At 38.7% G+C, this 26,756-nt stretch overlaps 1 protein-coding gene across 4 annotated transcripts in view; it reads right to left on the reverse strand.

Moving 5' to 3' along the window:
- LOC121515862 (serine/threonine-protein phosphatase 2A 55 kDa regulatory subunit B gamma isoform) overlaps positions 1-26,756 on the reverse strand; it is a 40,404-nt gene that overhangs the window by 9,206 nt on the left and 4,442 nt on the right. The window contains exons 2-11 of one of the 4 annotated variants that reach the window (XM_041796793.1): positions 26,343-26,482; positions 26,058-26,224; positions 25,327-25,668; positions 17,832-17,985; positions 7,997-8,094; positions 7,578-7,743; positions 6,184-6,296; positions 5,327-5,504; positions 4,452-4,616; positions 462-631 (exon numbers count right to left, since the gene is read on the reverse strand). In XM_041796793.1, coding sequence (XP_041652727.1) covers positions 462-631; positions 4,452-4,616; positions 5,327-5,504; positions 6,184-6,296; positions 7,578-7,743; positions 7,997-8,094; positions 17,832-17,913 — 972 coding nt within the window. In that variant the 5' untranslated portion in view covers positions 17,914-17,985; positions 25,327-25,668; positions 26,058-26,224; positions 26,343-26,482. Of the gene's footprint in view, positions 1-461; positions 632-4,451; positions 4,617-5,326; positions 5,505-6,183; positions 6,297-7,577; positions 7,744-7,996; positions 8,095-17,831; positions 17,986-25,326; positions 25,669-26,057; positions 26,483-26,756 lie in introns of all 4 variants that reach the window. The other 3 variants (XM_041796794.1, XM_041796792.1, XM_041796795.1) reach the window with 3 other exon arrangements.

Raw genomic sequence — 26,756 nt, forward strand, 5'->3', positions numbered from 1 at the left:
TTTATCTTATTTTATTAATGACTTTATAATTTGAATTAATTTAATTAATTTGATTAATTAATGCATTTCTTTTGATTTATTTTATTATTTGCAACATTTCTCTCTAATTAGAAAAACACTGTGGTAGTTTCTCCTTCTAAAATTATTTCAGGGATGCTAACATGAAATTGAAGGGTCCAGAACTCCTGAAATGGTCGTAAATGCACTTAAACTTAAAAACACATCCATATTTGTCATCTTACAATATTTTTAAGTTGTTGAAACATGCATTTATTCTGCAATTATTCCCGCCCTCTGAGAGATAAGTGCATTCATGTTAAAACACATAAATAATCTGAGTAAATTTGCTTCTTGCCAGAAGAAATATCATCTTATTAACTAAGCTTGAGGACAAATATTAATTTTTCAGTAATTTGTATTTAAGCCTCCCTAAAGCATCTCACATTTGTGTGGTCACACACCTGGTAAGTCTCCAGGGGCTTGCTCTCCATGTTTAAGTCCCAGACTTTGGCTGTCAGGTAGTCTCTGGTGAGCAGGTAGCGTCCGCTGTGGCTGAACTTGACGTCCGACACAGAGGAGATGATCTCAGAGAAGAAGGAGCGGGCGCTGGGGTCCTCAGGCTCCTCAAACACTGGAGAAGGGAAGAGATGATGAGGGAAGGGGAACGTGAGAGAGAATGCTGTAGATCTAGAGGCCAAAATTACAGATGTGCAGGAACATTTTACCATCTAAAAAATAGCAGACCATTCATTAACAAAACATGTACAAAGCTACAGTAAATCCTGTAAAATGTAGGAATTTCTCATTTTTGAACAGTAAAAAAAAGACTCCCTGCTGCGTGCTGAGGTGTTCCACTAAATTATGATTGAAGTGTTCACTGTGCAAGTGACTCATACTTGTCAGATCTGTGAAACACACAGGAAACTGACCATTTAAATCTGTAAGTAAACAGAGGAAAAAATAGAAATGATGGAACATTATCAATAGTTACATTTAAAATTATGACAAATTATGCTCCTCAAATGATTTAAAATAAAAATTATTTTAAAAATCAATTCTGGATGATGATCTAAAGTAAATAAACATACTTAACATACTTAAGGCCAGTGGTGTAGTGCAGGGTACACACAGGTATCTGGGGTATACCCACTTACTGTATGTATTTATCTCCATAGAGTATAGCCAGTTCTAAATGAAGAGTATATCAAATAAAGTGTTTATAAAATTAAGAGTATACCAACCCACTTCTGCACAAACAACTACAACACTACAAAGTGAAGACACAAATAATGTGTTACCCCCACACAGCAACACATAAATGAACTAAACTAATAGTTGTAATCCATTCTAACAGATAAGAAGTCTTAAGCAGGTTACTGCCAACTGTTTTCTTTCATTATTCCCACCCCCAGAGAAAGAGAATAAAACTACAATATTAAATGTTTAGATTTGACATGTATTGTAGGTCTTACGAGAACTGCACGTGCTTTGTATAGAGGAATAACTGCCAAGACATGTTTTCTGTACATAAAAAATTTCAACTTTGAATAAAAATGCTTTCTCCTTCTCTATATAAGAGTATTATATGTCCAGGAGTTTAAAAAAAACTTAGTATTAAAATTATATGCTTTTTCTGCATTAGTTATATATGCTTTTTAATTTTTAACTGAAAAAAAAAAGATTTCTTTATTTAAACAACATGACTTCCCCCTTACACTATATTAATACCTGTCTGAAATGAGATAAAATTTAACTTTAAACCATTAGGCAAACTTTTAATCCAACGGCCTTTATCAAAAGTCAAACCCTGCTGGTTTAACAATGTCAAAAGTAGTAAATAAACATCAGTGGTAAATAGACATCAGCTAGTTACAAAAAAAAGACAACAGGCTTTATTCACCAATATCTTCCACAGTTTCTAAATCTTTCGATAATCCTAGAAAAGTCTTAGGGAGATTCATAAATCTGCTCCTTAACCACTGAATTGTTCCCACTCACAGTCTAAAAATGAAAAATGCCATGTCTTTGTTGTGCTGTTTTTCCTGATTAGCATAAAGAAACACCATATAATGCCGCGAGACAAAGCTGAGAGGAGTCAGAAATTAGTCATTTAAAATGACTGTGCACTTAACTCTGAGTATAAGAGTACACTGCATTGTACTTATGCTGCTTGAAATGAAACTAAACAGGCGTCTTCTATGATATTTAGCTTCAGTAGTGGATATAAAATATAAACAAAAAGAGATAAACTGGATGATATCCTCACTCAGAATAACCTGACACACCAGATACACTGTTTCTATATCTATTGCATGAGAAATATTTCACATCCATCTGAACATCCACCCACCTTTCCAAATAATTTCTTGAAAGGTGATTGGACGAAAGTTCTGTCTCTCATATTCACTATGGGCCAATCAAACCTGCAAGTCATATGACTTAGTGGACATGTGCAGCCCTGGGTGAGTAAACTTCATAATGTGAGCTCAACAGGTAGCTGCTACCATCAGTGGAGCCAGCTGGTGAATAAAACTCATGCTGAAGCCAGCCTGGAGAAGAGCAAAAGCATATTTTCTGCCAGGAAAAGCCTCAGTGTGGTTCTCTTCTCCTCTATTAGCCCTCTGAGCCCTATGCTATTTTTTCAACCATTGTATCTTACTTGGACGTTTTGCTTAAAAAGCTTGTAAAACATCAACCCTGAGGTGCAGTCAAGCTCTAAACATCCTTTTTTTCAGGACAACCTGGGCTTTACAAATACGTATGTGTGCTGTAGCAATGACATAATAATGACTAATAATGTTTTTTTTGCACAAACTTGTTCTCCCATCTCTTGAGGACCTGAAAATTAATAATCATTCTGTGAAAAAGTCTTCAAAATCTTCACATTTTTACAAAAATGTCCTTGAACTCTTAGGGACTGATTCATTATTCAAAGCAGTTCCTGTCTGCAGAGACACAAAGGAACACATCACAGCCTCTCTGTGTCTATTTCTCTCTTTCATGAGTCATTCAGGCTCTCTTCTCCAGTTTCTAAGTGCTTGCACATACGCTGTTCAGCAAAGTATGACGCAACAACAAAACAGCCAGCCATTGATTGTCATAGCCCAGTCACAATGCATTGTGGTAACCAAACAGACAATATGGTGGATCACAATTAGGGATGGGTACCGAATTTGGTACTTTCGTAGGCACTGACCGAATTCTATCGGTACTCCCGAGTACCGGGAGTACCCGGTACTCGGGTACTCCCGGTACTCTGATCGGCTCCTGCTGTTTTCTGCTGTTTACTGGTATGGATTTAATCCTTAAAGACCCTGGAAAGTCACCCAAGTTCCAGGCCCACTAGAAAATGCTCTGTTGGAGCTATGTTTTGCAGGAGCTATGTAGGCTAGAAAGGCACAATGGAGGGCTGTCAGAGGATAAAACAAGTGGCTACGATTTATGGTTCTAAAGTTATTCAACTTTGAATAACATGTCTCTTCTTGTTGTATACAACAACATTGGTCTTATGGGGTTAATAAAGAAATACTGTCCAGTTTTGATAAAACTGCTGCTATAGCTACATCTGAGTTAATCACTTCACTGGTCGCCATTGTTTACAGGGTTGTAGTATAACTAAACCATGCTGTAGGTACCGCCTTCTAAAATGGCGTTGATTGGTCTATCCATTCTCAGACTGGGCACAAACGTTTTCAGACAAGCTTTTCAAGATGGTGCTGCCTTATGACAGACATGGAATCTGGCCAATCCATCGGCTTTGCAAAGTTGTGCTCAGACAGCACTGTCATTGAAAACAATCAGCATCACACTTTTTAAAGATAAATGCCACCAACAATGGATAAATACCCTTAGAATAATTTGACAAGTGACTATATTAGTACATGGCAATCTTTTTGTTGCCCAGGTATTTTGTAACCAAAGGAACTCAGTTGCCTGCATTATTTTAATGAATATCCAAATTATCTGGTACCAACTCTGCTACAGGGTTGTTTGTTTGTTTGTTTGTTTTTTGAGTCTTTCTTTCAACAACAACATGGCCATCTTAATAATAAAATAATTTGTGACTATCATAGTGAAAAGCATCGATACATTCTGACCAGTGTAGGAAAAAATGATACAACAAAACACCTTTTTTTGGTGGCACTGCTTGATACAAACACTACATTAAAAAAAGTAAATTTAATGTTTTGGGTACCTAACTATCTAGTTTTGTTGTACCATAAATCTGTTTACAAATTGCAATGATAGTTTTAGAGAATGCTAAAACTGTTCAAAAAAAATGTGCAAAAATGCTTTGCTAGCAAAGCTAAAAACATACACACAACATTTTTGACTAAATTACAGACATTTGACTTGTAGTTTATGGGTGTCAGCACAGAAAGCTGTTAATGTGTCATTTGACCTGTCTGGGAGCAGTAGTGTTCATCCCAGCTTACAGAAATGTAACTCACGTTTGGAGTGTTTATCACAGAGCGCCGCTTCTCTCATGTCACAGAGACGCAGGGTGCCTTTGCTGCTGCTGTAGACAAACAGGTTACAGTGATGGGGATGAAACTCAGCCGCTGTGATCACCTCTGTCAGATCCTCCATGTTGGCTGGTTTGATGTCCACGATATCTAAGAGGAAGTGTTGCTCAGGAAAACAACAAAAGTGTCCTGGAATCTGCTGAAGTCTACCATAGCGAATAACCTTACACAGCCTTTTAGTAACTTTATTTTTTCAGACTATTTCTGATAACAAATACAACTTGATTCATGTAGAAACCTGTGCAGGGCCATGATCAACACACTAAATACACACAAACATGCGTGTACACTGCTGTATACATTATCCAAACCAGTGTAAATAATTTACAGAAGAAATAAAGCAAACCAATTTAAATCTATCTTGGGGGGATTGTTGGGAGGAGAGTAATCCATATTCAGATAAACTGTAATATCATAAATCCTGTCTGGGTCAGCGATGTGACTGTTCTGTGTCCTATTGAGCTGGATTAGAACTCAGAGCAGGGCTGAAATATTTATGCAGCATTTGAATTATTCATTAAGCTAGATTTTCACTCTCAAGAATAATATTCCCCTCCCCCATCACTATGTGTCTGTGTGCATTTCTATGGAAAACAAAGTGGGATAAGCAATGTGTGAATTTGTTCTGTGTGTGGGCAGGAACTGATCAAGGAGTACATCTTTGTGTTAATGTATGCATTTATTATGTGAGTCCTTAAATAAATCTATTCCTGCTTCTATATGCACACTGTTGTGTTGGTGCTTGACTTTGTGCATGTTTGTTAATTACTATCTTCACACTACAGGAAAAAAAAGGATACTAAAGCTGCGGTCGGTGATGTCCAAATGCCAGAGGTTGATCCTCAGGTCATCAGCTGACATGTAGGTCTCATAGTCGGAGTTGACGGAGATGGAGTTGACATGGTAGGTGTGGGCGTTGGCAAAGACTCGCCGCGGGCTCACCTCCACCATCAGGTCCATCGGCTTCAACACTGGCACCTAAAACAGAGCAGTTTATCACCCCATTGAACTGAACAGGAGGAAAGATTGTCAGGATTTGGCCATTGGATTAATTTAAATTGTTTTATTGTATCATGAATACATAATTAATGTGTTGCTTCCCTTGACATCAATAATGAATTACTGCTAGAGCCCCAACATGCTTAGTGATAGAGAGATCAAGATCCAATTCTGCTCCTGATTTGTGCACGTGGTTGCATTTTATATCTTGACATTTGCATTTGAACACAATTTGGTTGTCAGTGCCTGATTTACATTTTTTATACACAGCTTAAATGCATGACCTTATTTGCATGCAGCACGACAGGAGCACCATCACTGCACACATCACATACGTGTATCAGACCTTTTGTAGAGAGGGACAATGCACACGAATTACCAAGAATTCATCACAAATAGAGACAACAATGCATTGACTGATGTAGATGCTGTTGTGCACAGCTGGAAACAGAGGTTCTCTCCGCCCCCACACACTCAGGCTTTAACTCGTACCACTGTGCCAGTGACCCATTTTCGCTCATGCAAACACATCTGTACCCACTGACCCAGATATGTTGCACAGCTGACTCTGTTAATTATTTTTTTACTGTATGCAAAATAGAACGACAGAGCAGTAGGTGGAACAATAGATGAATGGATGGATGATAGAGACGGATACCTGTAAAGAGGTGACGGTGGAAACGTCCTTGATACGTCCCTCCTCATCCTTCAGGTTGTATCCTTCTGGCCGTTTGTCTCGTTCGCTCACCTTCCACAACTTAATGGTCTTATCTGGGAAACAGATGAGCCCATTAGTGATGAGATAAGAACAGATATAAAGTGAGATTGTAACAAATGAACAAAAGGCTCTCTGAGGTGAAGGAGCTATCTGGGGATCTCAGATTAGATTTGATAAAACATTCAAAGACGGCTGAAAGAATTTTAACTGGAATTTAGTGGGAAGCTGAAACATACCAAAAAAAGAGCTGTTTGGGGATTTTTTGCAGGCACTTGACAACAAAAGATTTCATTTAATAAAAAAAGCTAATCCACCATCAAATCAAGCAGTTAGCTCTGAATAAGAGTGGGGACTGGAAATGAGCATCAGCGAGATTTTGTTTAATCAACATCAACAGACACAAAGTTTCAATTTTACATGGAAAAAGACAACCATTTCAACCCAGCTGCTGAGGTGGATCCTACATTTTTCATACCCTCAATCATAAATAATATAGTATTCAAATAAATCAATAACAGGGCGCTCAGGGAAAATCCATAGACTCTGCTATTAAGCAATAAACTTAAAACATAAACTGATCAAGACTGATGATGGAGCCTCTTATCTGAAGCAAGCATACTCCTGATGCAGGGACACCATTTCTACTCATCCATTAGTCACCACTTTTTCATACCTCTCCATTCTTTCTTTCTTCCCATTCAGGTGAAGGGCGTCACTAAAGAAGTACTCAGCTAATCAGATTCTGCCACAACCTCGTATGACCAATCACCATGCACCTGTCATTTTTTTAATCTGTCATTCTCCTTCTCACAGTCAACCTGTTGTTTGGGTGTTGATGCTGCAACCCTCCTTCACCCCAGCCACCTCTATTCAGTTCATCAGCATCTAGTCCCGATCCTCACTGGTCTCCTGCTCATCTCATCCTGCATACCTCAGTCTCCTCCTCCATCTCAGCTACCTCATACCTCGCTTCTCAGAAGTCTACTCTGCATCTGATCCTGCATCCCTGGTCAACACCACCAAGGTCTAGACTCCATAGGGGGCATCCTATTCCTGCTGTTTGCCTACCTACCCCTTCAAGTACATAAAGTCATCACAATGGAGTCTAATTGCCAAAGAAATTGCAGATTTCTCCATTAAAATTTGAAAATAGATTGTCTATAAATATGAAGCACCTCCCATCCCCCTTTTAATGAAGCAAAGTAGATTTCTGAGATAGGAATCTTGAAAACCACACATATCTGGTTCAAACGAAGCCCTCTTTCACAACAATATCAACCAGCAACTCTATCCTAAATTCTCCAGGATGCATATATGTGTTTGACATTTCTCACCATTGGTGGAGAGGAGGAAGTGTGCAGCGTTCTGCTGAGGCAGCCATCTGATCTTATTGATCTTCTCCTCAATCTCAAGACTCTTAAGGTAGTCAAACTCAGGCTCATGGCTCTGAAAGGTACTATAGACATTGTACTCTCCTTGGGAGAAAGGCTCAGTCTTGCTCTGTGGAATGAAAAGGAGAAAAGATTGAATAACAGGGGAGAAAAATGTGCTCACAAGTACAATCATTTTGTGAAAAAAAAAAACATGGCACAGACTCGGCAAAGTCTCTGACACAGCAGGAGACCAAAGTATTTATCAATCAATTTAGACAGCAGCTGAGGGGAACACCGTGTGTTCATTACTGCTCCCAGAGCTGGAATGAAAAATGATATTTTGGTATGATTGAGTGTGAGAGTGGTGTTTGTTGGCGTACCTCAGGTTCCCTCTGAAAGATGACCACTCGGCCCCCTTTGTCCCCTGTAGCCAGGAGCTCTCCTGTGTGGTTGAACTCGACAGTGGAGATGATATCAGCTGGAGACAAAGATGGAGGGAAGAGAAAGAGAGAGATGGGGGTTTAAAAAAAGATAGAGCATGAGAGGAGAGAATGAAAGGGAAAAAGAGAGAAAGAGCAGCCATTAGCTAATTGAGCACGCATCATCATTCATCTACATAAGCTGTTTATCTGACACTAAATGAGTCAACAGTCAAAGCATTAACCTGTAAGTGGATTAAAATATGCATACTAATAGGAAGAATAAAACAATATTTGATCACTAATGCAAATATTCCAAATGGTATTCAAGCTTTAAAAGAGGAGGCATGCATCACACCATCAAACCAAAGCAAAAAAAAAAAAAAAAAAAAAAAGAGAAACGGGAACGCTCACACAGCTGTTTCACGTGGCACAGGTGTTATTTGTGCCCCAGTATGACACATACGCGGTGACGCACGCTGTGACACTCGAGTCACACAAGACTACACAGTCATTTGAGTTCACAGTGAGTGTGTTTGTGTCTGAATCAGAAGAGTTGTTATCCTACAAGTGATTAGATTTCATTCAAACATCATTTTCCAGGACATTCATTTGCATCAGCTGTTCTCAGAGAACAGTTCAGAGTGACTCAGTGACAATCTCTGATGTTCAGGGAGTACGATATTAAACACTTAGCATTTACTGCCAGGTTGCTTTCAGTATACTCTTATCAATGCATGACAGTGTGATACCAAAGGATTGAATGTATATGTCGTTGATTTTTTGTCCTTCTATTTATCCTTATCTCACAACCCTCCTTTATACTCTTTATACCACTGGACAGATCTGAAAACAAAGAATTGATGTCTGTTATCTGAACCAACATGATATTATACCTTCTAACTAAAAATATTCCTGTATGCTGCTTCAGTCTTACAACATGGATGTAGAGAGTTGAGGACAGGCTGGGCAATTAATCAAAATTCAGATTAAACCACAATATGGCCTACTGCAATTTTCAAGGTGTAATATTTCTTTAACCTGAAATGTAAGTCAAATACCAGTTTATTTTTGGTACGGGTCAAAATAATCAAATTGAAAGATCATTTTCCAGAACTGTTCAGCCCTAGTTTAATCTACCCATTATTGTGTTGGTTGTAGTACAGAATAATTTGTTCCTTGTGTTTTTTAAATACATAAGATAAGGAATTTGAAAATACTTGCATATTAAATTAAAAATTTGGAGAAAAAAAATTGTAATAACCTTTTTGTCTTGATTGTTCGACCCTGCTTTAAGGGCAGGGGCAGAGCTTGATTGTATGAAGAGAGCTGGCAACCAAATGAATATTTTCATTACCAGGAATAAATACTAAATGTTAAATGAGCAACATGCATGCAAAGACAATGAAATAGAGAGACTGTTGTCTTAGAAGATGCATCATCCAGTGATGACAGACTCTAATAAAGACTAATCAGCAAATAAAACACAGATATATTAAAACAGTGCAGGAATACATTTTTTTCCACTTCTCTCAATCAAAAAATACTGAAAGTTGGGTCCAATCACTGAAAGTAGTCGCACCAGGAGAACTCATGTTTGCACTGCTGGCACTTCAAAACTGAGGATGCCAAGGCCATGGATGGATATTACAACTGTGACATGTGTTTAACCATGCATCAGTTTAAAAAAGAAGTATTTCTTCTAATCATATAATGGAGGAAACAATCCTTAGGATATAGGATTCAGAAATCCTCTCAACATGGTTGTTTCTGTCTTTCAGCTCTGTCTGCAGCATATGTTGTGATCTTTTTGTTCTGAATCGATATATTGAACAGAGATACAAAATTGTCAGTGTATGATTGCAGCAAATCGATTGAAAAACAAAAACCCTCCCTCCCCTTTTATATTACACTGAAAATAAAAAAGTTATACTTGAAGAAGAACTGTTTGTTGTTTGTCATTTTCCATTTTCTTTTTCTCCGTATTCATTTTCTAAAAGTCCATCACTTGGGGTGAAAAATTTAATTGTTTCACAACACCTGCATCAGGTCACAAAACCTGAGCTTAAAAAATAGATAAAAATCAAACACTTTTTCATGTATTAATTTCTTTTTAGAATTAAAGGAGAAATAAGGCATACAAAATTAAAAATCAGGGAGGTTTTTTTTTCATTTTCCTTTTGTTGATTCCTAATATAATATCAAACTACTTGAGAGCCCCCAGAGGATTTTTTAATACATTAATACATTAATATGTAGTACTTCCCTATCCTCAAACCGTAATTGAGAAACCACTTTTATTTTGATTTTCTTGTTTTGTAAATAAAATTCTGCTGGCTGTAAATACACTGAGCCATAATCCACAATTTAGAAAGTCATTCTTTTGAACACCGTATGTGTGAATCTGCCCCCTCTAAAGATCATGATGGTGTCAACTACCAAACTATTTTAGTCGGCCTCAAATAAAAACCCATCATCATGTTATTATTGAACAAGGACATATTCTGACTCTTTTCAACCACATTCAGGCTTCTCAGTCCCAATACAGATAATTCAGTTTAATATGAAACTACTGACCTCTAGAAGGTCGTTACTGATGAGTTAAAGGTCATACTCAACAGCCACAACAAACACACACTCACACAGAAGGTTTCTTCATCATATTTTATCCATGTGATGTCTTAACTTTTAATTACTGATGCTTCTGACACCCAAGCTGGTCCAGTGTTAGTATATTAGTTCAGCTGCATTTGCATGAACCATTTACACGACTCTGAACAGTGATGAAGTCATTTCAGAGGAGTTTTGGATATCTGCCCCTGGGCACAGAACAGGAAAAGAGAGCTTGTGTTTTATTTGGTCTGCAGAAACATTTGCTTAAATGTCTTGCAGTTGCCACATCGTGAGATAGAGCTGCATAACTGATCAAACCGCAATTTCAATCAATGTAAGGCTGTGCGTTTACAGATTTGCATAAAAGGATGCAGTTATTATTGTATTAGGTAGTACTTGAAAGGTTTGAATGCCTGCAGGGGGGTCTTCAGGTTTACAAAAGTGCCACTATCGCAAGCACACTCATAATCCTGTTGTTGTTGAACATATGCTAACTAGAAAAACACAAAGCCTTTTAGCTATTCCAATGTTTTGCTCAAGGAAATGTAGACTACAACTGCACGATCCATAGCTGTATCAACAAGGTGTATTTGAAGTGGCCCCATGTGGAAACTTAGAAAGCTATCCAGCCTCAAAGAAACACTTGTACAGCAATTGCTCAAAAACAATCTATCTTTAAAAATATCAGAGATTAGAAATAAAAATTAGACTCATTTCAAAATCTTAAGTCCACTGACCTCAGTTTTGAAAGAAAAGATGTAGTTGAAAATGCACAGACTGTAATAAAGTAGAGTGTATTATCCAGGCTCTGACTGATTCAAAGCTGTAGCCTCTCGGCTATTCGGTGTTGGCCTTGGGAGAGAGATTTTATGATGAAGGGAGGCAGGGACTGCTCCCTGTTCATCACACACTTCATATATTCCTGGCTACCTTTCTCTCTCTCTAACTCTCTTTCCATCATTTTTTTCTCTAGTCATTACTGTTTTGTGATCTCTCCATCTCTGTAGTGCTTTTTTGATTATCAATTTCAGGCCTCCCCTCGATCCCTCTCTCCCCCTTAGCAGATATTTTTTTACCCTCATCTCTTGTTCCCAGATTTTCTTTTTTTCTCCATTTCACTCTTATTTTCTTCTTGACTGTCCATCCAAATTCATCTCTCTCTATCTCATCCCTCCCCCACTGCACTCTGCCGCCCGGCTCTAGGTTAGCTGGTACGTAGTGGTGGTGATGCTGGTGGTGGAAGAATGGGAAGGATGGAAAAGGAGGTGGAGAGGGGGGGTCCTTTGGTGAGCATGGGGTTGCCATGGTAACAGGCAGAGCCAACCAGTAGCAGTGGTACTCGTAGTGGTTAGCCGTATAAGGCAATCTGGCGGAAAGGAGGAAGTGGGATTCATCAATCCAATTCTCGCAGGAAGAAGGAGTGCGGAAGAATAATTACAGCGCTGCAGTTTCGTCCACCAACGAAAACTGTTAAATTAATATCAGGAGACGCAGAGGGAGCTGGGGTCCAAATTGAGGATGTGAACATAATTATTGCATACACAAGAGTGATGGCACTCATACAAAACAGACCTCTGCATATGAAATTCTCAAACACAGCTACGCTCACCAGGCAGCTCTATGTGCACTCAGTCACATGATGATGCCACCAGAGTATGTGTGTGCTTGATGATCTGTGTGTGTGTACATTTACAAATAAATGTGTCTCCACTCAAGTCGCACAGAGAAAGAGCTAAGCTAAGCAAAACCACACAGGCAGCACACAATGAAGCTGAATAAAATATAGAGCACACACTCTCCTCTCTCATCCTCTGGTTGGTTCCCAGGCTTCATTTTCTCTCTTTCATACATGCACACACATGCTCACACACAAACACATGCACCCACATCCATCTGGCTCTCTGATGCTCTTTATTAGGACAAAAACACAGCCACAAAACAAATGAATGAGAACACGCATTACTGCAGAATCAAACTCAGCTATAGCTGTAAGTCAGTATTTTAGGTTAGATTTTATTAGATGGATACTTCATTGATCCCAAAGGAAATTTAAGTGTGTGTGTGTGTGTGTGTGTGTGTGCTACTGTGCAGCAAGTTAGCTGTGTCTGTCTCCCACAGACAGTCCATTAGCATCAGCAGGCCGGTCTGACTCATCGGCACGCTGCAGGAGCTGGGGGAGCACACTGTGACTGAAAGTGCAAGCGCCCACACACACACACACACGGTACACATCAATACTAAACAACAGCACACAAACATGAATGAACCTGATGACACAGAGAGCCCAAAAACACTCAGAGTGATAAACACCAAACAGATAAACACTAATATGCACCGTGAGGCTTTTAAGAGGACAACAGCTCCTCAACAATCAAAAATGATGAAGGTAGAGTTGATCAAAAGAAAATAAATTGACAATTTAATGGTGGGTTATCAATGTTTTTGGTCATTTATTGAGCTAGTGACTGGCTCCTGCCTCTTTTAATTAAAAATGTGATATTTGGTTGTATATGGGTCAGCTATTATAAAATTAATGTCTCTAAACAAAAGAAAATGTGTTAACTTCTTATCAGTCTCAAAAATGATGATTGGGGATTGATTTATGCACCTCACAGGTTAATTAATCTATAGGATATGTAGATGTTTATTATTAGGGCTGTCAAAATATTACAGTTTTTCTAACTGTGAATAATTCAGAATTTCTGTCATTAATTGTGATTAATCCCATCCTTTTTTTATCACATTTTAAAATTACACTGTTTTGCATTTAAAACTGATTTTGTGTCACTTTGGATTTTTCTGCTGCCTTAAACAAAGGGCAGTTGACTTCCTGTTTGGATCCAGACTTTAATAGGTAGGTTGAAGATTCTAACATGAACTTTACCACAGAAAAACAAACTTGTTATGAATCTCAAAGGAAATAAGAAATGGTTAAAAGGTAAATGTAAAGTGAAAAGAGACATTAAGGATCAATTGCGATCAATAAAAAATAAGCACACTATTTGTGGACCTTAATTAATCAGGATCAGTGTGATCAATCTCGTCAGCCCTAGCATAAATTCTTTCCATTTCTTGATGATGGATTTAACTGAACTCCAGGGAATGTTCAGTGACTTATATTTCTCTTTGTTTCTATCCCCTGACTGATACTTTTCAATAACCTTTCTTTTGTCTTCATGGTGTAATGGTAGCCAGGAATACTAATTAATCAGTGAGTGGACCTTCTACACACAGAAGTCTTTATACTACAATCACTTGAGACATATTTACTACACTCAGGTGATCCCATTTCACTAAGTGTGAGACTATTAACAGCAGTTAGCTGGACCTCTGTTGAATCAGGTCAGTCACCTTAAAGGGGGGGAATATTTAAGCTATTGTTTATTTTACCTTACATATTTTTGTTTAATTGGCATTATGTTGTAGAAATCTGTTTTCACATTAACATTAAATAGCTATTTTTGTTTTTCTTTTTTGTAAAAAAGCCAAATAATATTTACGATGATTGATTGTAAAAGAGTAAAACATCCAAGGTGGTGAATACTTTTTAATAGTCACTGTGTATAGATATATACATTTTCCTTGTCAGGTGGTACAACCAATCTAAAACTGCTAAAAATGTATTTCACCATAAAATTATTGATTTTACTTCAAAAACGTATCTGTCCACTTTCTTACAAGGAAGTAACAAGATGTGTCTAATTATTTACTTTATTATATAAAATTAGTTACAAATGTCAGGTTTTGCAACCAAAGTGTCACTGTATCATACAAATGATTGATGATAAAAAAAGATGATAAAAATGATTTATTACAATTTTGCTTCTGTTAGTGGGTACACTTTCCATTTTACGTGGTTCAACCAAGGTAAAACAACAAAATTTTATTTTCCCATATATTCTCCATTTTATTTAAAAAATACAGGTGTCCACTTTCTAACTAGAACTAAAATAACATGTGTTGAAGTATTTACCTGTCTAAACTGAAACACTGTAAGCAATTGGCAGATTATTGGCCGATATAGAAACAATGCATCTGTGCATCCATCATTAGCGGTTTTATTATGTTCTTACATTTTACAAAGCAAATTTAATCAGCTAAAACTTGAATGATAAATGTAAAATAGTTGGATTCAATGAACATGACAGTAATTGTTAGTTTAAGTCTGCATTAAATAAGATTAGAGCTCATCTCTCACTGTGAGAGGAGAGGAGAGGAGAGGAGGTGGGTGTTGACGGAGGTTTGATATCCTTTTTTTATGTTAAGGCTGGTTTGGGGACATAAAGGGGAGCAGACGTCCAACTGTCCCAATTATAGATATCTTAGGTCTGAGTAAACACAGACCATTAAAGCCGAGCCAAAAACACACTCCTTAAAAGCAAGGACCAGTCAGCACTCAGCAGGAGATGTCTGTGTGTGGCTCTGTGAGTGTATGTGTGTCTGCATGCTACTGCTCAAGAAGCCTGCATTTCCTGTGTGCGTGTGCACAAGTGTGTGTACTCAATTACCCTGTAGAGAAATAAATGGTGTGGAGGGAGAGAGAAAGGAGACGAGGGGAGAGAGTGCCGCAGGGAGATGTTAAATTGATCCCTGTCCAGCAGTTTTGGAGTTATCTGGAAAAAACGGTGCATGTGTTTGTGTTAGAGGTGCACATGTGTGTGGAGGAGTGATTTAAGCCCAGCACAGCAGGAAATCTGCCATTTCTCCAAACACAAATCGGCACAATGGAGCAGAGCTGGTGTGAGCCTAATGGTTATGGACACAAACAATTAGAATCATAAACTGAGCCAGCTTCAGCTGCATGCGTTTGTCACACCTGTAATCCTGCTCTGTGTCTCTGCAAAGATGTCTTCAAACAGCATAGATTCTCATATATGCAATTTGTGATTATTATTGATAAAATCATTGTTTTTTCACAGCAATAGCATAAGATACAATACAGTACTGATAGTATGAATTTAATGTTTCTTGATTGTAACTATGCAAAGATTGAACAGTTAAGAGAAATTGGTTCTTTAATCTACATCTAAAAACAAAGCAACGTTCTTGCAGACAAGTGATTTTGATGGTCAGCCAGTGTCCACTTGAAATAGCCTCCAGAACAAATGCAAATTTAGGGTAAAGTGAGTTAGCTCTTCTGCCAGAGCATCTTTACACCATTACCTTTTCTGTCACATGTCACTCCCATGCTCACATGACAGTGTTCATTCTGTGTATATAAACCTGTGCTGGGAGCACCCCCTTTAGTCTTGTTTTAATGATTTGAGTATGTCCCCTGGGCCTATTATAAGTGTTTACCCGAATAAATGGATGTATATATGTGGATTACCTGAATACTTTAAGTGTATTGACTAACTTAAGGAATTGTTCCATCAAGGGCATATAAAACATCAGCTTTTTTATCAGATATGAACGATACGATCAAGATATAACTGATCTTGGACTTATGCAGACCTCTCACTCTAACATGATAAAGATGATAGAGTGGCTAAATTACCACCCAATTTCTCAACAGCATCACTGAAAACTAGGATTATTCATTAAGCCACATAAAAATAGGAATGTTCCTGGATGAATAATTTCACATCTGAAAATAATAATATTGTTAATAATAATAATTGCAAATTAAAACTATGTTTAGGCTATGAGGCTAGAATCAAGAAGACACACTTGGTAGACCAACTTCACATCATAACAGTGTGAAGTTGGTTTACAGAATGTAGCTAACGTTGTGCTTCACCACTCTGTTCCTCTATGATCAATAATATCAGTCGGGGTGGAAAGTAACTAATCACATACTCAAATTACTGTATTTGAGTAGTGTTTTTGGGTACTTTTAATTTTGTATATACATTTTGAAACCAGTACTTTTACTCCTACCTATGTAAGTTTTAACCAGAGTTACTGTACCTTTACTTGAGTACTCTACTTTTGTACTTTTTCCACTTCTGTTGACCACGCAGTAGCTCAGAGTAAGAGAGAGATTCCACATCACATCTGTAAACAGCTGTTATACACAGCAAAAAGTGGAGTGTCAAGGTTTAACATTTCTGAGTTGATTTTAATTCTCAAAGTGTCATCTTAACTGGACTTAAGTATAGGACTTCTTTGACACTGCTGATACACCAGTGTTAGTTCAACTCTGTATAGAGTCAACTGATCTAATCTTCACCCACTGTGATTTCAAATCCGGGGGATGTGTGGGTGGAGTTCCTCATCATGCGCTTGGACAGAGTGTTTTGTAAGTGTTTAGTTGTATTTTGGATGTTTCCTGTTTTACAATGATACTGTTGGAGTTCTGGTCATGCTACTGGTGGACTGTAGTTGTTTTTTAAGTGAGACACATTTGCACCATGGGGAAAGTAAACCACTGAGTTTGAGCCAGCTCAGAATCCAGCTCAGAATTCTAGTGCTCACGACCAAGGGATGTGACTTTAACTGTTTAGCCAGCTACTTGGGTGCATTCCTACATAAAAACAGAGTTTAGAATTTTCTTACCTTTTTATTTAACTTTTGCCTGTCTATACAGCAGGAAAATATGCCTGAAACTCTTTTCCTGTATAAAAATGTAATATTTAAAGGCTGGTACCATTTTTTTTCAGCAGTTTTAAGACTTTCGAGGTTTTGAGCTTTTATTGATCAAACCATATGTCAATAAAGAGAGAAACATCTTTATTGGCCTCATATATGTTCGCAGGTAATAATAAATGTAAATTGTACATATGTTAAGGTTTCATGATTGTGTGCTATTTTATTTTTTGTCCTGCATTACTGTGAAGCAGAAGAAGTTAGGCAGCAATGCTTTTAGGAAGACTGGGTGTCATCTGGTCAAGCTATTTAAAGACATCAATCATGATCACTCACACGTACACACTCACACAGAAATACACACTGAAGCAGGCGGGCTGGGACAAAAATAAAAAAGCAGGTGCAAAAATAGTAACACAAAAAGGGATGAGGCTGACAGACAGAGATAAAGTGATGTTTAAGATATTTTTAACACTCAGGCTCAACCTGTAAGAATCCACCTGATTCAAGTTACACACACACACACATCCCGACACCCACCCACAGGCGCACACACCCATACATAAACTCCCATACATCAAACATCATGGGGTGGTGTGGGGAAACTGTGTGACCGAGAGAGGACCATTGGGATAGAAGAGGAGAGAGCACACACCTTCAGTGTAAGAGGCAAACGGCTCGGGCTCCAGAGAAAGGGTAGTGATGTCGGAGCACAGGACCTGGATGGGGCTCAACATCCTGGGGGAGGACTCCAGGGTGGAGAGGGGACAGGACAGGCGCAGCTCTTCAGGCTATAGCCAGGAGCAGCCCTGCAAGAGGAGCAAGGATGGGAAGGAGGTAGGGAGGAAGGCAACAGGGAGGAGCAGAGGGGGAGAAAGGAGCAGGGAGGGTGGGGGTTAAGGGTAGGGACTGATTTACTGCATCACCACATTTGGCCATGACTTCTCACCAAAGAAAAAATGAATGAGGGATGGTTAAATGTGATCATTTTGAAGCCATACAAAATGATGTATTGACATGTTGGGTTGGTAGGAAGATAAGCAAGACATGCAGGATAGACAGAGCTAGATGGAGCCTTAACCGTCTTGACTGGCATTCCTTTTTCAAGAATGAAGTGAAGTTATCCTCACATTATCCTGCAGTGATAATGACTGACCTTAACAATAAAAGCTTAGAGAGCTGATTGACACAGAGCCATGATGACTGAATTACTTTCACTTTTGATAGGTTTCTAATTCTAATGCTACACATTTTATTTAATCACATTACTGAGGAAAAAGCAGTACAAACTGTTGAGTCTGGAAGAGTCTGGGTCAAGAAGAAAGAAAAGCAGGTAAATATTACAGATGCACAATACTGGATTTTTACAGATATCCTATATGCTGATATTTCCAAACTCATATTAGCTGGTACCGACAGTGATATAAAAACACGTTTTTTATTGTAAAGAATACCAAGTGTCTCCAGCGCAAAGAGAGGCTGAGTCAAGCAGAGCTGAGAGAGAAGCAGGGAAGTAGACGCTGTGGTTGTTGTTTTATCTTTGAGGCTTCATTCAAAATGTTTAGGACTCACAGTGGGCTTCTTTGAGAGTTTGACACCTTAGGCAAAAAACTACACCTGGTGATGCACTTGTATAGTTTATAGATATTTACAGCTGATATGCGATATATACTGCTGATGTGTACGGCCACTTTATAGCTCAGCTCTGTCGATACTTACATTTAATCCTCAAGCTAATATCTGTACATGTACAGTGCTTAACAAATTTATTAGACCATCTGTCAGATTTGTCTCAGAGACCATCCAGCATCATGAAGTGCGGACTCTTTCATTTTCAGTGAGTTTTCGGCGTTTTACCATTTTGAACAGGAATGACGGATTTCAAACTCAATTCACCCAAATTTGAACCGGCTCACTGGGCTTCTCTGAGAAATCAGAAATTAATCTGGCATAACATACAACCACTAAAACTCATGTTTCTGTTCAGGAATGCAAGTAAATAACTATAATTTGACATATTAATCAAGAAATGATAACGTGCTTTACTGTTTTTTCAGTTTTTTGTAAATCAGTAAATTTGAAAATTCATGGATAAGAACAATAATTATATTTTAGCATTAAAAATATCATTTGGGTTAAAGAGCTTCTACATATTGGTGTATTAACCATTGCAGAAACATAAAAAATGATTTTGGTAATTAGCAATGCTGTTAATTTAGGGCAGCTGTGGCATAACCTTACTTTGGTTAGGGTTAGGGTGGTCTAATAAATTTGTTAAGCACTGTACATAATCTTTAGGGATGCGGTATAGTTTATTTTTGCCTATACCCCACATTTATTTTAGCTGATACGGAAATTACTATCAATATATAAATGTAGTTTAAACCTAAAACTTCAGTCCTTAAGGTACAGTATGTAAAATTGGGAATAAAAGCAACATCATCAGTCGGATACAAGATAAAGCAGCAAAGCTCACTTCTGTTGACCGTGGTAACCAAGGAAATTTAAAAAAATGCAAATCACCGATTGAAACTTTGGCAAAAACATGTCCCACTAAGAAAAGTGCTAATTCTGTTGGAAATTAAAATCATTTTCATGAATAAAAAGAATAAAGGTTATAATCAGGGGATCCGTTGCACATATGTAAGGTTCTTTTATAGGTTTATTTTTATTTTTAATTTATTTAATGATCATATGCTGGCCTTTTTCCTACAAAATCAGTTGTCCTCAGATAGGAGATAATCATTTCAACTTTATAAAAAAAAAAACAAAAAGTAATAGTTGAATTGAATAATATCTTTACCACATGAAAGAGTACATTATAATATGTATTAAAAACTACAAACAGTGAGTTTTTAACAATATTTACTATTATTTTGTGGTTGCTCAAAATGTGTCCCACATATTCATCACCACCGTCAGATATTTATAAAAAGCAATAAAATTAGGCAACTACAGGGTCAACTACATTCCTGAGGACCCCATTTTCAAACCTTCAGGTCTACTGCATGCTTCAAGATCACTCAAGCTCCTGTAAGTTTGCTATTTTCTCTTAAACTTGTTCATATTTTTGGACACCGCTACTGTCACAACCATAACATGTCAACACCGTCTCTTTTGTATAAAAAATATTTGATTAGATTATGACATAAATGTATACTTTTTAAGAGGAGGTCTGAAGTAGCTAGCAACAGAGGGGAAAAAGGACAGCTAATGTGAACAACTCATGCATATCATGTGAAAGAGTAGGTTTTTGTCCCCACCATCAGATGTCACCACCGTCAGGTTTTCTGTCTGACGGTGGTGACAAAAACCTCCAAATGGTCCTAAATGGAGGCTAGAATATAACTGTTGATCACAAAAAATACCAATATGATCTGTAATGTTTCATTAACCTCTTTTATATTTTTATTTATGTAATTCCTCCTATATTTCTTCTATAATATCTAACCCTAGGGGATGAGGTGTGCCTTCCCTCTCTCAGTCCACTATGAAGCCATGCTCATTTGGCTTACATCATTTGGGATGCACATAGTGCACCTACTACCTACCTACAGAGCACATAGTATACAATACCCCTTGTAGGCTATGCAACAACAACATTTAGCCAAATCTTAAATTCACTGTAAGTTTACAGAAGAATATAATGTATTACTTTATGAGTAGGGGGCACTAGATGACAGTTTAAGATGATGTCAGTGATGCATTGTACATTATTCCTACTAGTAATGACTTTATTTTTTACTATGATGATTTGATGTTTGATTATATGGGGATGGGGTACTTTTAATAATGATATTGCTTAATTGTACCTTATATTCCTTGAAAAATGTTTATCAGAGTGCTAAGGATTGTTATTTTCTGGACCATATAGTTAAATAAAGTTGTTTGGCAGGAAGCCATTGACTTGAGTGGCAGAAATTTTTGAAATTGTATGTTGTAATGAGGCCACTGTCACCACCGTCAGAGGGAGTTTTATTTGTTTTAAATGTAGCTTACAATATGTTTCTTCAGTGCTGTTGAGTTATTAAAGTAACAGTTTAATACTAAAATATGTTTGTTAAATTAAAAAAACCCATTACCCTTTCTATTTAGACTTAAAGTAAACATTGTATGATGTTAAATCTTTTAAAGGAGTATGCGTGAAACAGTATTAAAAAATGAAGAAAAGTGAATATTCAACATTTAACAGCATATATGTGTAGTAAGAATGTCAGATGATGATTTAAAAACTCTAAATACATATTAGACCAAATAAATAAAAAATAATTTGCTTTTTATTGTGTCTGACGGTGTTGACAAAAACAAAGTAATAACTGGAAAAACGTCTATTTTTTAACAAAAATACAAATTGAGGAGGTTGCACCAGTACATTAAACAGCCAAGACCTTGGTCTTTAATGATATACCTTCAGATTTTGTAATTTCACTAACTTTTTATTTTCAAAATTAAAACCTGTTTTATCCAAATTCCCAAGAATCAGTGAAATCTGTCATTTGTTACAATTCCATTTAGGAGACCATTTTATCCAAAGAGACATACATATGAGAAATGGACATGTGTTCATGGCGTTAAGGACCTTGCCCAAGGGTCCACACTGGACACTGATACAAGACCGAGTTTCAAACACCCAATCACTGGTATCGTAGTCAGTAGAGTAAACCACTGAGCTATCCAGACGCATATTTGGTCGCCTCTGTTGTATGCGTAGAAAAATCCAAGATTACAGAGTCCCTGGAGGGGACCCTCCCTATGTAGGAATAAAAGGCTTATTCAAAGTTAATAAAAATAAGAAATTAATATTCAAGCAAGTAAACTCTAGTTTAGATAGGCCTGCTTATAAATATTATGTTTGTGTTGATCAAGTTTGTTCCAGTAAGGCTAAATTTTACACAATGGGACCTTTAAAACACACTTCAAAGTTTAATGATGTACTATGAGAGAAAAATCAGTCTTCAAAATACATTCTAACATTTAATTAAAGAGGATGAACAAAAAAAAAAAGACTTGAGTTGACGTAGGTCTGTTGGTGCAGCCTAAAACTCCAGTACCTTAATCCAAGAGGATCTGGCTGCAGATCTCTATGGCGGGGTGTTTTGGCTGATCTGTTGCAGACATCTACAATGGGGCAATCCTGATGGGACATGATGTACTTTGCCCAAGCAAGAATCAGAATGATGTACTGAATGACAGAATTTTCCACTCACTGTCAAAGCTTATGGTAAGTGGCTATTTTTCATAACAGCAGAAGTTTATGACACCAAAAACTAAGGAAAAACCCAAAGAAGGTTAGGGTTAGGCAGCCAGCCCTAAATGTTAGGGTCAGACTAAGGGAGAGAAAATGAAATTAAAAATAACACCACACACTGAGGACAAACCCAAAGAGGGTTAGGCACCAGACTTAGAGGTTATGGTTAGGCTAAGGGGGAGGAGAAGGGGAATGAAATTAAAAATAACACCACAAAACCCAACAAGGGCTAGTACATCACATGACACCCTACAGTTGAGGTAGCCTCATTGTAGAGGTCTACAACAGATGAGCCCAAAACACCCCACTATAGAGGTCTGTAGTCGTATGCCTCTCACTAATTCGTACATATAGCCAACATTTAAATTTACCACTGATACACTTGTTATAAATAGCAGAAATCTTAATATCTGCCGATACCAACATCATTTCAAAAATATTGTGCACCCCTTGTATTTTTCCTTTCAAACCTTCACAGGACTAACTTGATTCTGTACAAACAAAGCACCTCAAGAAACAATTTTGTAATAGCTTGATAAGGGCATCGATATTTTATGTATGTGGGACAAAACAGTAGGGGTTACAACACGTTTATAATTAATGAAATGGAATAACTCATAATTTATTTACAGAACTGTCAAAAAATATCAAAACTAGGAAGTTTAATGATGATATAATTGCTAGATTTTATTCCTCATCCAGCCCTGAAACCTTTATCACTCCAGTGACAGTCATAAGATATTGAGCAGTGCAAAAAAAAAGTGAGGTGGGGGAGTTAGAGATGAAGGCAGGGAAGGAGAGCTTTAGGTAGAGGGAGGCTGAGCATGCCTCCCCTGGAGTTAAAGGGCAGGGGAATCCCCACAGGAAGATTTACAGACACACCGTTATGTATGCACATGCACACACATATAAACACAGACAAAACCTTTGCAGACACCCAGACTTGAACTAACAAAAAAGGCACACAGACACGAATATGAATGCAACACAGGTTCAGAAAAGGAAGAAAGGTGGGGACACGGTAAAATACGCCCAAGCAGAAAATCAAATGCAGCATCTCACACTCTCTGTACGCATACACACATAGAGGCACATTGTGTTTGAGCAACCTTCAGAGCACTGCTGGATAATTGTTTGGCATACGTGCCACTTCAGCACCGGGTAATGCTGTGAGTTGCATTAGCAGACCAATGGAGAAAAGGTTGAGAGGGGGAGAGGAGGACGCAGTGGGGGATGGAAATGGGGTAAAGGAGCGGGGTGGGGGATGAAGATGGAGGAAAAGATGAAGGAGGGGTTTTAGTTGATGTAGCAGACGAGGCAGGTAATGTAATTATTTGGTTTATCTGTGACAGAATCATCTGCTATTAGCTATTATGGCTAGGAGGGGAATTCTTCTGTGATTGATTTTCAGAATCAATCACATAAGCACAATCAGTAGTTGTGTCTGGTTTCAGGCTGCCCATGTGTTGCACAGTCCTTTCACAACAACAGCAGTGTTCAGTGGTGTGTCCACCTTGGTGTGAGCTCATCAGCAATTCACCCTGGATAATGCCCGTGTCTGCCCCAAATGTGTGGAATAATTAATACTGCCAGTATCGGTGGGTGGAGATGACCTGTCAATCATATCATCCAGGCATGAAAAGCAGCATGTTTATCATCATGGGCTGTTGCCATGGCAATAATGGATGGTTGGTGATGGATGTCAGGACTGATTTTCTGCCGTTATTTCATAAGAATCCTTTTGTGAAACGGACAAAGGCGCAAACTGATTATAGAAATACTTTATGTGTAGGAGAAGATACATCACACACACACACAAAGAGGCACAAACAAAAGCACACACACAAACAAAGATATCCTTCAGGCCTCTGAACGATACAATATGTTGAATGCAAACACAAGCAGTTACACAATCAACAGGCAGCACTACAACTCTCCCCTGACTACAGCGTGTGCTCCTGTGTGAAGACAGTGATATAACAGCGCAGAAACAGAATGTTTGATTCCCTTTCTGCAGTGATACGAGGATCACAAATGAGCTCACAACACGTTCATGACCCCTAAATGATAATCTGCTGCTCTGGTAAAAGAGGCGTGGCAAACAATGAGCTGAGTGTAAGAAACAGTTCGAGGACGGACTGAAAGCGATGCTAGTGTGCAGGTGAGATTAGTGGTGTTATAGAGATTAGCAGAAGGGGAGGTTATCCAGGGATATAATCCACTTGTTTTAGGACACAAACCAAAGAGATTCAGAGGTTTATATGACTGCTTATATGTCAGATATACCCTGTAGAAGATAAAATTCATGATATTCATGATATTCAATCAAAGTTGCGCATCTGCTTTGTTCATGAGAGCAACATACACGAGAATGCATGCTTGTGACTCTATTTTTCCCTAATATTGTTACAGGAATTAGACTAATTTTACGATTTTTGTCTCTGACATACAAACAGCCATTCGTACACAAAAAAACAGGTCAGAGCAAATCTTCCCTGCAGTATAAAATAGCTGTGTTACACAAGGAAGTGAAGTGGTTACAAAAGCACATATAAACAAAATCAAAAAGGTGCTGGAAAATGAAATGAAATCACAAACAGTATGAGAAGAGGGATTGAGGAGATGAAAACATGTCAAATACAGTTATATTTTGCAGAATGGAAAGTCTGTTACTCCCTAGTTCTTTGTGCTTCATCTGCAACTCTGTCTGAACAACACAGAGCTTAGAGAAGATTAGGGAGCTTTCCTGAGCCCGTTTTATCTAACAGACACACTAAGCATACTCACACGTTGCCACACACTCTCCAGAACTTTAACTTGTAGACACACACTCAGGGCTAATCAATAAAACACACTTTTATAAAATGCAGAGACATGCATCTTTCTCTTTTTATCCTCTTACCTTCAGTCACATAGTTGTGGTCAGGGAGGAAGCCGTGGTGGTTGAGAGTCGGGGTGGCGTCAGTGTCTTCGCCCATCAGAGGGGCTTGGGGGAGTGCCCGTTACGGTAGGGCAGCGTGGCGGTGGCAGATCGGTGGTGGTGGAGGGGATGGTGGTGGGGATGCCGGCCAGCACAGCGCCCATACTGCTGCTCGCCAACGCTTCCTCAGCACAGGCGCGCAGAGCCGGCCATCCTATCCTTTAAATGAGGATGAGGGGCAGGTAAGGAGGGAGTGGGCCGGTCCCGGAGGAGTGGCTGGTGCACCTAAGCCCACAGAGCTGCTTTAGAGAGCCAGATGCAGACCTACAGGAGGAGGAGTATTTGAAATAAGTTAAACACTACCAAGTCTGAGTTTGATTTTTCAGTACAAGAGCTCTCGGGAGGGAAGAAAAATCAAGCGCAGCTCTTGTCCATTCTGCAGCTGCTGAGTCCAGGTGTGGCCAAAGGGTTTTTCTCTCTCCAGACATACACAAACATATACAACCCTGTGCTTTCTGGCATGGTTTAAGTCCTGACTTGTTGAGGGATGCTCCAAAAGAAGGGAGGAGAGGAGGTGAGGAGAGGAAGGATAGTGGGGGGAGGGTAGAGGGGGATGAGCAGAGCCCCTGGTCGGTGTATCTGCAGTGCTGCTGCTTCTGCAGTGAACTCACCCAAGCACGGACACACAAACAGCAGGACAAACACACACTCACCTACACACTCTGCAGCTTGTGGGTCAGGTACTCCTCGGTGGATCCTCCATTAATATTGTCTCTCCTTTCCCCAGCGGGTGACTGTCTCTCTGGTTTCGCAGCTCTTCCAGTACGAGGAGGGAAAATCCTGCTGGCCCTGCGTTCTGCTGCAGTCTGTGCTCTGGCGTCTGTGTGAAAGGCAGAGTGAGAGGTAGAGAGAGGGGGAGGGAGAGTGCACGAGCAAGAGAGAGGATCTGTCCTGCTGCGCTGGTACGTGTGTGATGCATCAGAACGGTGCCCGCCCACTTCTCTGTGCAGCCAATCATCAAACACCGGAGATGTGCTGCCTGACCACAACTGACTGCAGGTGATTAGACGTGATGAAGAAGCAGGGAGGGATGGAGGAGTGGGCAGCTAAACGGAAAGGTCTTATAAGGCTGTGACTGCTGGGAGAGAAAACAGAGATGAGAGGATGACATGAGGACTGTTATACCCGACTAAGTGCTAAATATGAACCAAAGCACAGCAAGTATTAGAGGATTCACCTGAATTTAATTAGCACAAAGCACGCACACACAAAATAACACACACACACAGATTAGAACACACAGCACAACATGTTTCCTGGGCTGGGGGATAAATCAAATACTGTATGTCACTACAAATATATGATCTTCTCAGGACTGCACAGTGGTGAAGTGGTTACCCTTTTCCTTTATG

The sequence above is a fragment of the Cheilinus undulatus genome, linkage group 10, assembly GCF_018320785.1.
Source record: "Cheilinus undulatus linkage group 10, ASM1832078v1, whole genome shotgun sequence".
In the NCBI taxonomy this organism is placed as follows: domain Eukaryota; kingdom Metazoa; phylum Chordata; class Actinopteri; order Labriformes; family Labridae; genus Cheilinus; species Cheilinus undulatus.